Source organism: Pyrgilauda ruficollis, unplaced genomic scaffold, assembly GCF_017590135.1.
Source record: "Pyrgilauda ruficollis isolate IOZ18807 unplaced genomic scaffold, ASM1759013v1 scaffold72, whole genome shotgun sequence".
In the NCBI taxonomy this organism is placed as follows: Eukaryota; Metazoa; Chordata; class Aves; order Passeriformes; family Passeridae; genus Pyrgilauda; species Pyrgilauda ruficollis.
This window is the reverse complement of record NW_024529044.1, coordinates 3,844,666-3,858,390: the sequence shown is the minus strand read 5'-3', so window position 1 is coordinate 3,858,390 and position 13,725 is coordinate 3,844,666. Positions and strand designations below refer to the sequence as shown.

Sequence of the window (13,725 nt, the reverse complement as noted above, 5' to 3'; positions counted from 1 at the left end):
TTGACAGCTTTTTCAGTTTGGCATTAAACATTGAGATAAAAAGCAAAGCAGTCTTCATCTGTAGAGAGGTTGAGGGGCCTTCTACAGCCCAAAAATCTGGTGAAACACATGTATTTAGTACAGAACATGGAATAGCAGGTGGGTTGTTTTTGTGGAGTATGTAGTGGGTTTTTTTTGAGAGAGAGTATGCACATGATCCAGAGGAAGCACATAATTTTCCTGGTGCAAAACACTGAAATATTTGTTCTGTTCATCAGCCTTTCATGCAAACACTTTTAGATTTCAGTAGTTATGAAAAAAAATTGAGTGTCATGAAGCTCTTGCTCTGAGATGAAGCAGTTGATCCATGGTATGATGCAGGATGGATTGGCATGTTAGGTGGGGAACTTGTTTCAAATGACCTGCCAGAAGATCCCTGGAGATGACTGTTCACCACCTTCTTTGATAGCAAAGATCTGTAACATACAGAATTGTTTCTAATACAGATACAGGGAGGAGCTGGAGTTAGAAAACCTGTCACAAAAGGAATTGGTGATCCTGAGCAGGCACTGGTCTCTCACTTGTCTCAGTTTCAGGCTGCTACATAAACTACTGAGAATATTTCAGGAGTAACTTGGAAATGTTGTGTTTTAGCTCATGGAAGCCCTCAAAGAACAGGAAGAGATAAATTACAGATTGCGACAGTATATGGACAAGATAATTTTGGCAATCCTGGACCACAATCCATCTATCTTGGAAATAAAGAATTGAAGAGAATATGAGAAGGAAAAGCAGCAACTGCCTGATATTTCTGCACATGCCACTGGATCTGAGCAGCACTCTGATACTGTAAATGAATCTATAAATTATATAATACACACTAGGTGTGAGTGTGGGTGCACGGGTGTGTTTATATGATGTTTGGTACACTGTTATTTGTCATTGAATTGGCTTGGTTAGACTTTTTCCATGCACTTTCAATACCTGTGATGAGATGGATACTGTATATTAATGTAATAACAATATAACTGGATCATGCTGTTTTAGATACTGGACAAAATGACTCTACCTCTAGTTGTAAAGGTAAAAATAGACAATGGAAACATATGGATGTGGCCCTAACTTTAGGAGCAAGAATGTTTTTCTTTGTTCTTCCCAGAATTTGGGTACCACCAGCCAATTGACATACCCAGGTTCAGTTCCTGACTGGTGCTGACTGTGTAATTTCCTATTTGATTTAGTTTTAGTACTTAAACCACACATCAGATTAAAAAAAAACCAAACAAAAACACAACAAAAACCCACAAAATTTGGGAAAAGACACAAAGTAAATGGGAAGGAAAGGAAGATACTGCAGAGTTTTTGCTGCTTATGAAAAATCACCATCCATTTGTTTGCCACTGTCAACACAAAGTGTTTTTCATGTAAGATCACTTTGGAGCCTGCTTTCAGATGCTCTGAGCCTGCTCTCTATCTAGTGTGTGTGCATGTGTGTTTTTTTATGCCAGGGTTCCTGTAGCATTGAGGCAAAGAGGTTTCAAATCTGTTCCCCTATTTTCAGGGGTATATTATGGGCCATTAAGATGAATTCTGGGATTCTTCCCCTTCCCCTCACCCTGATTTTAAAGATTTCACTGAAGGAACACATTCCAGTTCTTAAAAAAAAAAAAAAAAGAAAAAAGAAACAGAACAAAAAATATTTGCATGAAATATCTCACCTTAGGGGGAGGAGGAGGACCAGCCCTCGACATGACGTGCTGAGTTGCTTTCCCACCCCAGACAGCTGCACTCCTTTGAGAATGGCATTTTCTGGGTAGGCTGTGCAGAGGAACAGCTGGTTCCTGGCGCAGCAGTGGAGGACAGTCTGATACAGAGTGGCTTCTACCTATGGGGCAGGAAAAAGAAAAAGCTTCATCTTGCAGGAGTTGCCAGTCCAGACTGAGCACACACGTGCATATCCAAAGCTCTGAGTAGGGAGCACATCCCAATTTAGATGAGCAGTTGTGCAGGTGCTTAACTTTAAGCGTGTGCTGCATCTGCTCATGGATGTCAGTGGGACAGAACATTAAGCTTTAAAGCTGAGCCTATGCTTAAATGCTGCCTTAAATAGGGGTGACTTCAACATGTGCCTGTGTTCTCCAGAGCTGGATCTATACTGTAGGGCTAGGATGTTTTTAATTAATAATGTAGCTTATATAAGGAGCTTATGGAATTGTTTGGATAGTTGAATGCTAAAAGTAAATTTTATTCCATGCACTTTTTTTAAAAGTAAAAATTTCACACTTTTGATTCACACCAACTGGCACAGAAAAATCAGCCGGAGTATCTGGCTTTCCCCAGTGCATAGAGATGTTTCCTCTATTGAATACACTTCCCAGAAGAATGTTACAGTAGCAATGACTGTGCTTTTCTGTGTATTTCTTGCTGTTGGCAGTGTCTTGCCCCTAGTATTCTCTTGATGTATCTCGGTATGTATATGTGATGCATTTTTCCTGAATTTGAATACATAAAACTGTATTCATTTAGGGATGTAAATATATATTTTTTTTCTGCAATCTCTGTGCTCTTGCCTTCAGTGATGTGTTACTGGAGTGATGGGAAGCAGGGGATGTACTGAAGTCAGGCTTTCTTGAAGGCAAGAAAATAAAACCAGTTTGTTTCTATGTATCTGCATAGGCAGGTGTAAAGTAAGTGGAAAGAGAGAGGAACCAGAGGAATGACTGAGGGACACAACACCCCGGTGCACAAAGGTTGCAGTGCTCTGGGAGAAATGGGACGCTCTGGTTCAAACAGTCATGTCACAGGGCTGGCTTCCTGAGGCTCTGGAGTAATCTGGAGGATTTAAAGACCACTCCTTTGCCACCTGGGAATGGTGTAGGATGCAACACTGCAGCAGCTTCTGCTTGTTTAGAAAGTAGGTGGAACCCCATGGAAACCCCACACATCCACCTTTCCCACCTGCTGCTGCTTCTGGATGTGCTGCCCAGAAGGTGGGAGAGAAACAGTTCAGCGAGCTCGGTGCTTCCTGCCTGCAGGACTCCTCACTTGCACTTTAGTGATGGCATTTCCCTTTGCCTGGTGCTGTTTGTGGGTAGTGCCAGAGACTTTATTCTTTTTGCAGGCCACAGAGAACTCTTCTACACTGTCAGGAGGCTGTTGCAAACCTGTTGTGACCAGCAGGGCTGGGTGACACAGCAGCCCTGCTTCTGGAGCTGACTGTGTTGCACTGCTGTCCTGCTCTCAGGCAGTGGATTTCAGTTAGAGTGAAGCTGTTGCATCTGAGGCTGGTGACTGAATGTTTTCCCCTAATTATTTTTAAGTAAACTGGACTCGGCTTCAAAATTTCTATGATCTAAAGCCCATTCCCATTAGGCTGGAACATCAGCAAATGTTGAGGACTGTTGCACTGGAAGCAAAGCTTGTAGACTTGAACAGAAGACGTTACTATAATGAGAGCCAAGTTTTTTGCAATTTCTGTGATTATTATATGTAGGAGGTGAACAGTCACTAGTAGTGACATGTAGTCACCGAATCTGGCTGATATCCCAAAAGGAATGTTCTAGCCAAGGTTACTCAGCAGTGGAAATGTCTTAAAACTTGCAGGACTTCTTGTTCAGCTCTGTACCCAGTTGTGTGAGTATTTAGAAACTCTTCCTTGCTCCAGTGTTTGCATTTGAAGAGATGTCTTACCACCATGTTGGTGGTGTTTGTAGCTGTGTTTTATTGTGTAAAGGAGGTGTCCTTCTGCTCCTGTGGGGCCCTTGGTGTGATACTGCCATCTGTTACTGTGGAAGTCATATCCAGATAATTACTGTGTTTGACAAATAATGTGAGTTGGAGGTGGGAGAGGCATTTCACTGGCAGATATATTTTCCTCTAAGGTATCCACCTCTAAAAATACTAATTAGCAATTGCATTCTTAGACTGAGTAACTGCAGATATTAGACCAACTCATCTTGCAACTCAAGCCCTGGAGAACCCTTTTATCCCAGAAAAGAAGTCTGTGTTTTATGACATACAGGTAATTTGGTAATAAAGGATCACTTGATGGCTCACTGGGGCAGGGAGAAGAGTAATCTGATAGCAGTGTTGCAGAGAGTGCATATTTTGATCAAGTGTCAGGCACTGGCAGAACAGACAGGAGATAGTGTCTCCCCATTTGCAACAACTTTGCTGTCTGTTCTCTGATAAATTTCTTACTTCTTTGCTGTGGACATCCTTTGTGCTCTCAGGCTGGCCAGGAAAGTACAGCCTGCCTCTGTCAGTGTTACTGTTGGTGGAACAAGGGCCTCCCTTCCCTGGGTAGATCACTTCAGACACAGAAATGGGGTATCATCTCCTTCTAGCAATACACAGATGCAGTAAACACTCCAGTGTCAAACCCAAGGTTATATTTAACCTTTGGGAAAGCACACAGTCCCAGTTACTGTCTCCTGATCTGTTCCTTGGTTCATTTGACCTTAGATTCTGAAAAGCTAAATGATATTCTGGTCAAACCTGTTGCAAACCACTACAGGTATTTCTGGACAGTGGAAAAAAAAAAAGACTGGCTTTTGGCTAGAAGCTGCCCTTGGTCAGGCTAATTCTACACAAGGTTCTGCAGAAAAATAACCTCTTTCAAAACTTGCACTTAAAGAGTACCTGAAATGTAGTCTCTCACAATTTTTCTGGTATTGGCTGCTTCCCTCCAGACTTCAGTCTTCAGCTGCTGCCTAGTTTTCATTTCAGAATGATGCTGATTCAAAACCGCTTTGATATCAAAAGACGATTTTTCAGCTTTTTGAATGGCTTCTATTTAAGACTGAAGCTGTTAAAGAATTTTTCTTTAAGTGCAACATTGATGAACTGTAACTATCCCATCTATTTTTAAGGAATTTTAAATATGCAAATATGTAGGAAGTTTCAAAGAAACCCAGCATCCAACAGAACTTTTGTTGCCAACTTTCCTTTCACGGTCTTTGGGAAAAATTCAGATAGTTCTCAGCCAGCTCTGTAGGGAGTTGAGCACAGCATTATTAATTCTCAAAGATGTGTATCAACAAATATTTTGCTGTCTGAGTGCAGCAATGCTCCATTTACTTTGGTAGGACTGCATTGCTCTCCAGAGAGGATCTAGACCGACAGTATTTAGGCTCCCTAATCTGGCTTGTAAATGAGGGCTTGGAAGCTGATATATAAACACACACTGCGGGCTGCTACATGAGGCACTGCTCACTGCTCTGTGCAGCATAGTGCCCGTGACATGCGATGAGTCTAAGAACTAGAATTTACAAATAAAAGAATGGGTTTTTTACATTCTTTAATGGTAGTGAATATGCAGTGGTTTTCTCTTAAAACAAATACTGTATGGTGTGGTCTGAGGGATTTTTTTCCAAGGAAGGAAGGAAGTAGCAGCTGATCAAACACTTGCCAAATCAGTGGCTTGGCTTATACTGATTTAAGTGAAAACTTGACTCAGACTTTAACTGAGCAGCTCCTACTGTAAGCAGCAATGCTCATATTCTTGTCATTTGTTACTCAAGAAACATTGTCAAGAAGTCATGACTCGTTGGTTTTAGACGACATAATACGACAGGTCTGACATTTTGTTCCTTTGCATCTCAGTATTTTTGAATTCAAAATAATGATCCTAGGAGCAGTTTGCTGTTTAGTCATGCATGGGTTTCTAGTTAATGAAGCTCTGCATGTAGCTTTAGAGTTTGATGAAGATTGCAGTCAGTGCTGGGTCTGAATCCTGTCATTCTGCATAATGCACTGGGAGTTGGTCTGGTGTGCAAGAGAGTTGTTTCTTTCTGGCGCCTCAGCATTCTGTTGACATTTACATTCTTGGTCTTGTCCCCAGCCACCATTAGGTGTCTGTGTGCCTTGGGGCAGCACTTTGAGCAGATGGGAGGGACAAATTCAATATTCTTGGCTTCAGTGTGACCTTAGCTACCAAGGCAGAATTTCAGTCCTGTCTTTATACCAGGCCAGTCCTGTCCTTGCCTTTTTTGTGGTTGTGTCTCATGTACGTGACAAAACGTCGTATCTGGTTCTCATGGCATACAAGCAGGTACTGTGAGTAAAGCTGAAGGTGATCCAGGTGAGGGATCCCTGGGATGTGTCTGTTCTGTGCAGGTGTCCCACTGCACGCTCTGCTGACACTCTGCGGGCTCAGGGCTGCAGCTCAGCGTGGCCAGCACGTCGCAGAGGGCACAGCACAGCCCGTGGGGATCCGCAGGCACGGTCTGCAGGCAGGGCCACGCTGCCGCAGCTTGCCACAGCGTGGAGCCAGCTGACGGTCCCGGTGCTCTCGGCACCTGCGCTTCAGCTTGCTGGCTTCAGTCTGGGGCTTTCCTTCGGCTGCAAGAGTAGTACCTGCTCAAACATACTGTTAGACAGATTCGTTTTTACTTAAACTTTAAACCTGGTGAAAACATTAACAAACACGGGCTTCTGCAGTGTAATTTGGACACCTTAGCCCTGGAATGGAGGTGCTGTGACACCTGAGCTGTCAGCTTTGCTGTCACTGTTCTGGCACAGTGATACCCTGGAAGCCCCTCGGAGCCCCCGGGAGGGGTGGCAGGTGACTGTTCTGGGGGACATCTGTGCAGGGGCAAGGGGGCTGCAGACACCCCTCCTCCCAGCGGTGAACTCACACTCCCCAGCATCAGCCCTGATTTATTTACTACCTTATCCATAGCTAAATTATTCTGACTTTGGAGAAAGGACATCAGAAGGAGAACCAAGAATTTAGTATCCTGTGAATACTTCAGTACACTACAGGGCAGTAAATGTTGCACTGATATATATTTAAATGCTGAGACATTTTGAGAATTACTGTAAAATCAGTTGTGAGAGCCATTTGTTTTTCTCTGTTGCACAGACTAGTCACTTTTTTGCATGGTTACATATTTTAGTACTTGTGCCTTTTACTTCTCTGTTGTGAGGATACATTTTATTTTCACATTTTATCATCTGGTTTTGGACACTTTTTATATACACTTCTTTAATCATCTGGTTTCTTGTAATGTACATGTGTATATATAAAATAGATCAGATTTGTATTCATGTGCCTCTGAGATGTAAAAAATATTCATTTTGTACAGGTTTTTTTAGAAGCACTAGGTCATGGTCTAAACTACGTAGCAAATGAAATTTAACATAATTAGCAGTTCTTTGTCTTCTTTTAGGAATGTTGTGTCAGATGGTTGGTCTCTTGTAAGGCAATGTCACACACACTCTGCAGATTTATTGTTTTAGTATTGTTTTGAGACCAATTCTATCCACTTGTTGGCTTAAGTTAATTCAAAATAATAAAACACTTAATTAAATGTTACAGTTCTGACTTGGTGATTATAGTTTTTATTTCCATTAAAGCAAATTTGCTTCCTTTTATACTTGAAATGGGCACCAGACCAAAACCTCATTTGAACACATTGCCCATTTCAGGTTAATTTCTGTTCTGGGATTATTTTTGTGGGATCAGGCAGGTGATTTACTTTGACCGTTGAAATGGAAAAAGAAATAGCATTACCAATTGATAGACTCTCCATCTTAGAGTGCCTAAAATGCTTTAGTTACTCCTTGTCTTCCCTGCCTGGCTTCTGTGGCAGTGTTTCCTAAGGACAGACCTGGGTCTGCATTCCTCTTGCGGATGTGAGAGATTGGGTGTCTTGCTCTTCACATTTTGGCAGATGCTGAACAAACTCTTTCCCTTGGGGTTTGTAGCACAGCACTCTCCCACAGCATTTGGGAAGCTGTGCAGATGCTTTGTGAGCCTGAACATCTGTAAGTGGCAGCGAGAGCCCTGGTGCTAGAAGTGTCCTTCCCTCCTTCCAACCTCTTCTCAAGCTGGTGGTTTCATTTCTGGAGTGTTGACCCTGCTCATGTGATGAGATCCTACAATTGTTCCCTCTCTCACACCTTGTTTATCAATACCCCACTCACCAGCCCCCAGAGAGTGAGATAATAAACTGTGGTAAGTCTCAAGGAAAAAATCATCAATATCCCCTAAATCTTTCAAAAACCAAAGTTTTTATCTATAAAAGAATATGTTCCACTCTCACAGAGCAGAAATTTTTTGACTGAATTTGACACCCATTTCACAGAATAGGAAGCTGCCTTAGAAGCCAGGAGTGGTTTTATTTTTTATTTCAAAGGCTGCTTGGTATGAAAATGAGCAAAGTTCTCTTGCTCCATTGTTACTGAAAAAAAAGCAGCCAGCAGAAGTGGCATATGACTATTTTAAATCTCATTCTGTAATTTATAACATCAGTGAAGTGATGTCAGTACTGTTGCAATGTGCCATTACACTATTTTCTCTGTATTTTCTTGAAATACTTTTTGGGGACAATAAAGCTGTCCTTGCTGATGTGAATCCTTCAGGTAGCTGTAATGTACAATCAGATATGTAAATAAATTATTTGCTTTCCCTGCATGACTAAAGCATTGTCTGTGATGGGTGACTGATTTAGTGTCCCTACTTACCTTCCTCCCTGGTCCATGTCTCTTTCTGTGCTTCATTTAAAGAAGGATTGCCCAGTTCTGTTCTCACCTGCCCAAACACCAGCTTCATTAACTTTGCATAAGTTACACAGATGGCACGGGGAAGATGCTTGCTCAGTACATGCCTTACCTGACATCCCCATTGTGTTAAATTTCCAAGCCCAAACTTCCCAGGACCAACCCATTAATGTCTCCACCAACAGCGCTGCCCTTCTCAATCGATGGGAACTCCAGCTGGGAGCTCTTTGCAGCTTTTTGACACCAACCTTTTTATGTGACTTAAATACAATTATTTACTGACCCATGTAGCTAATGAGCACTGCTGTGGCTCCTTCCTTGAGGAGCAGCGAGCTGTTGTGGGGAGGGCCCAGCCTGGAGCTGTGTCCTGGGGGATCTGCTGCTGGGGCAGTCTGACCTGGCATGGCCAGCAGCGACCACCCCAGGGCACGTGCTGAGGGGAGTTTCACACCTAAACCGAAGGCAGCAGCTTCCCCGGGAGAGTCCTGAGGGAAAACTCTGCCGTGGGCGGCCCCCGGAGAGGCCGAGGCTCCCGGCTGTACCTGGGGGCCATCCTGGGAGCAGCACCGCAGGCTCTGTCCGTGAGGGACCGGGACAGTGCTGGGACACTCTGGCCGTGACTGGGAGCCAGGACCTGTCACAGGTGCCAGGTGTGCGGACCAGAGGAGACCCTCAGCCTGATGTGGGCTCAGGCCAGGACTCGCCACGGCCCGCGCTGGCGGAACAGGCTCTGCGTGAGGTGCGAGGGTGGAGGGCACACCCAGGGCCTGCTCGACCGACACTCTGAGGTAACGTTTTCTTTTAACCTCCAGTTAGAGCCACCGGACCTCCTGGCTTCTTCTCTGGGCTTTTATTTTAACTGCTGGAGTCAAAACAATAACAAGTGAGGAGCAGCTTAGGTTCCAGGCTGCTTTTTGCAAGATCCGTGTGGAGGGAGGGGAGTGCGCCATGGGCAGGTCCCCATGGGCAGCCAGTCCTGAGCTGGTGTCTGTGGGCACGTTGCCCAACAGAGGGGTCCAGTGCTCTGGGAAAACGCTGCTGACAGAGGGGCAGACACTGTCAGCCCAGAGAAATGCTGGATGCTCATTACTTGGGAAAAATGGAGCCTTTTTGTTATGTGTTGGGGACACTCCAGGGTGAGGTGTCCCCTCAAGCAGCCCAGTGCAATTCCCTACCCTGTCCTAGCTGCCCGACAGCATCTCGGATTAAACCATCAGGGTTGGCCTGGGAATGTCAGTAAAGCCCACCCTGACAGAGCCACAGGGTGCAGGTGGTTCAGGGATGTGTTTCCACAGGGAATTTCATGGGTTTGAAGTTTGACTCCTGAGAAGATGCTGCTCCCACACCCAGCCTGCACCTCCAGAGTCACCTCATGTCCTTGGGCTAACAAAATGTGACCATTTTGCACCTGTGTGAAAGATAGTGAAGGGTGCCAGGGAACCAAGCCTATGGCATATAATTTAAAATACAAAGCAGAGTTTAAGGTGGTAAGATCTCTGCCTCCAGCTGGGCTTGGAGCAAGGCAGAAGAGGAAAGGGAATTTTGAAAAGACTTCACTAGTCAGTTCAGCCTTGCAGGGCAAATATTTTCCTTTCAAAAACATTTTGATGGTCTTCAAGTGATCATACTATACCAAATAGCTTTCATTTGACTGACAGTAGTCTCTAAACCTGGTATATGTCTTTTAGAGTACCATTCCATTAGGCTGTGAGGTAGCTTTTCTCACAGTGGGTACAGATATTTGGGGAATCAGAGCAGATACTGTACAAATAATCCATGGAGCAACGTACCATGTGTTATCTTCTCAGGCTCCCTGTTCCCAGATTCCTCCCAGCAATAACATGTTGGATATTCAGATTTATAACAGCATGCTCAAAGAAAACTCCCTACTGTGTATGCTAAACCACTTCACAGAGAGACAGGGAGCAGTTTTGTTCCCAAACCTCAGCAGCTCAGTCTAATGTGCTGTACTACTGACCTACTTGCACAGCAGTCACTTGCTAGTACATGAGAATGACACAGTGGGAAAGCAAATCCCGTGATACTCTGGGGGCAGGAATCACCCCCACCACGTATCACAAAGTCTGTAATAGTTTCTAGCAAGTTATGCTGTTCTCACCGGGCTGGAGAGACGCAAGGCCCTTCGGTCATTTTGCAATTGGGAATTAAAGCTCAGAACTCCTGGGAGGTGACAGTTGCCTTGCTCTGATCATCAGGGGGGAAAAGTGGGTTTGGAGGCAGACAGAGGCTAACTGGGGTAGTAGCAGAGTAGGAAAGAGATTGCAAGAGAATTGGGGAGTGACAAAGAGAACTGTTACAAAGAGGAAATACATCACATGGGAGCACCAAAGGAGTACATCTCCCAACTCCTGCAGTCTGGCAGCAGGCTCTGATCTGCTCAGGTTGTCTTGGCTGACACATTTTCTTCAGCATAGCAGTCTCAAAGCCCTGACTTTGGTGTTTTCCCTTGCTCTGTTCACTGTTCATGATGGCCCATGTTTCAGTGTTGTCCTGAGTCTCTGATGGCAGACTGGGATTTGGGATGTGTCACTCCATTCTAAATGCCTTTTGACATATGCAGTGCAGCAGGGACTCTCGTAGCTTGCGTAACTCAGGGTGAAATTCGTCCTTAGAGCCAACTGCTTTTTGGATGCATATGACCAGTAAATTGAAGATTGTCCCAGATGTATAACTATTTGGGTTAATGGTGATCTTTAAATGACTTTGCAATGATCATATGTCAGTATGTCCTCCGGCATGGTGCTTAAATCTGAATTTCCATCACATGGGGATCTTTGTGCCTTAGCAGACAAGGATGCAGTTTGTATTTTGATGTGATAGTGCGTAACAGGGGTTACGACTCAAGTACAAACTGTTGCTGATAAGACAGAGGAGTTGGGCTGTGGCACCAACAGAGGTAATGGAACTCAGCTGCTGAAAGGCTGTGCTTGCTCTCTCCCTGCTGTACTGGAGAAAATTGCTGGTTGTGTTTTGTGAAGCACCGTCTCTCTTGGCCACCCTGTGGCTTTTCTCAACGTGCTCAGGCTTTTATTTGAAACCGGAGCGGTCACTGGGCAGAGCTGCTCTCAGCCCTTTAGGAATCCTCTGGTCAGCCTGAGCACTTGCCCCACACAACAGAGAAATGACCCCTGTCCAAGCCTGTCCCTCAGCTCTGGCTGTGCTCAGCAGTGAATGGGGGGATGCCCTGAAGAAAAGCAGCAGAGGGGCTTGCTTTCGTTCTTGGAAATACTGTGTAAATCTGGATTAAAGGTGCAGCCCTGAAGCCCCTTCTCAGGGCTGCATTCCAGGGAGCAGCAGGGCTGGGCCATGGGCACAGCAGAGCTTCCCTGCAGCAGAAAACAGCCAGGCTCTTCCCATCACTCTGCCAGAGCTGGGGAGGGAGGAGGAGCCTTGCCAGGGCTGTCCTGTGCCCAGGGATGTTTCACTGCCCTGAAATGCAAAGTCCAGGGCCAGAGGGTGCAGGATGTGGCTGAAAAACCTCTGTGAGTTCTGCAACCCCAGCAGCTCCTGCCGTCCTGCTGTTTTCAGGATCTGAATATCACTGGGATCCTGACTTCCCAAATTACCATAGCCTCAAAAAGTAAACCTTACTTTTTTGGATAGGTTCACTGCGGTATTTATATGAACCCTAAAAATGGGACCCTCGGGAAAGCAACTGTTTCTCTTTGGAATGAGTTGATCAGACCTCATATGGTTGGTTTATTTGAGCAAGGAGCACATTGTGAACACAGGATGCATCCCTGTAATAAAGGTTGTGTAACTCAGATCTGATTCAGCAGAGAGTGGGGCCTGGTTACAAATTCATAAAGTGAAAATAGTGATTCTGTGTCAGATTGGTTCTAACTGTGCCTGGATTTTTTTGCTTTTTGTTTGTTTCGTTTGGCTTGTAGTTTCAGGAGGAGTGTGTATACCAGATTACTTTCTGCTGCCCAACATTGGTTCAAAACTAAAAACCAGGATGAAAAATTTCAGTTCAAAGCTAAATAATAGTTCAAAACCACAACCTTCAAATTCTTCCCTCCTGTCCTACAGCTAGTGGTGATAAAAATGAGAGCTGATTCATTTCTTGGGCTTTAACCAAGTGTTAGCCATAAGACTAAATATTTGGTAGCTGGAAACCCAAAGGAGGAAATATTAATAATGCAGTATTGTATTTATGATTTATGCTATTATGATTTGACTATGTAAACAGAACATAATGGGTTTGAAGTAAAAAGTGAAAATTCAGTTTGAATATCAGGAAACATCGACTGCCTGATACTGTCCCAAGGGAAGGGGTGGAAACGCCGCTGTTTGGCTCTCAGGGAGGCGGGTGGCAGTGCCGGAAGGGAACTGCGCCGTGCCGGGCCAGTCCCCGCCGTTCCCGTGTGCGTGCCCCGGGAGATGTGTCCCACCGGGCCGGGGCCGCAGGGCTGCCTCCTGCCCCGGGGGACCCTCCCCGGCCCCAAACCGGGAGCAGGTGCCGGAGCACGGCCGAGCGGCAGCGCTGGAGGTGTGCGTGAGCTTGGCAGGACTTGCCTCGTTCCGAACAGCTGCTGTTTGTTTCCCGAGGCAGCCCTGTGATTTCGCAGTGATGCTCCGCGTTCCTCTGCCGTGAGAAATACCGAGAGGAAGGAAAGCAAAGCTTCACCGGGGATTCCGCGGCGTCGGAGCAGCGGCGCTCGGGGACACCGGGGACACGGCGGGGGTGGCGGCGCCGGGAAGGGCTTTCCGAGGAGCGCCGCTGCAGCGACACGGGGCAGGGGATGCCGAGCTCTGCAGGCGGGGCAGGGCTCGCCCGCGCTCCCGTTCCCGGCGCTCCGCCCCGCGGCCGCACGTGTCCGCGGGAGCCCCCCGGGTGCAGCCAGCCCGTCGGGCGCGGTGGCCAAGTGGTAAGGCGTCGGTCTCGTAAACCGAAGATCGCGGGTTCGAACCCCGTCCGTGCCTGCCGAAGCAGCGCGGTGCGCTGACAGTTCAGCCGCGGGGAGGCCGCGGACGCCGCCTCGTTTGCGGCTCGTTTTTGCTATCAGTGTCGGTGATCCGGCCCCGGACCCCGCGAGGAAGCTGCGGATCACGACGGAAGTTCCAGCGTGCGGCCGGCCGGGTGTCCCCGAGTCCCGCGTGTCTGTGCCGCAGAACAGATTGGGTGGTACGTGCAGCCCGTGGGTGAGCATCCCCCGGAGCCCCGGTGTCACCCCCAGCTCCCCAGATGCAGAAAGCACTTGCAGACGACACTTCTCG

General features: G+C 46.2%; 1 protein-coding gene and 1 non-coding gene across 2 annotated transcripts in view; both read left to right on the top strand.

Annotated features, from left to right (window-relative positions):
- The window catches only part of RAB11FIP4 (RAB11 family interacting protein 4), a 118,246-nt gene extending 109,848 nt beyond the window's left edge, over positions 1-8,398 (top strand). The window contains exon 15 of the mRNA XM_041485820.1: positions 634-8,398. Within this exon, the coding sequence (XP_041341754.1) occupies positions 634-750 (117 nt within the window). The 3' untranslated portion in view covers positions 751-8,398. The remainder of the gene's footprint in view (positions 1-633) is intronic.
- A 4,961-nt stretch (positions 8,399-13,359) lies between these two features.
- Positions 13,360-13,431, top strand: TRNAT-CGU. The gene has a single exon. It is a non-coding gene; the product is annotated as a tRNA-Thr (tRNA).
- The last annotated feature ends 294 nt before the right edge of the window (positions 13,432-13,725 follow it).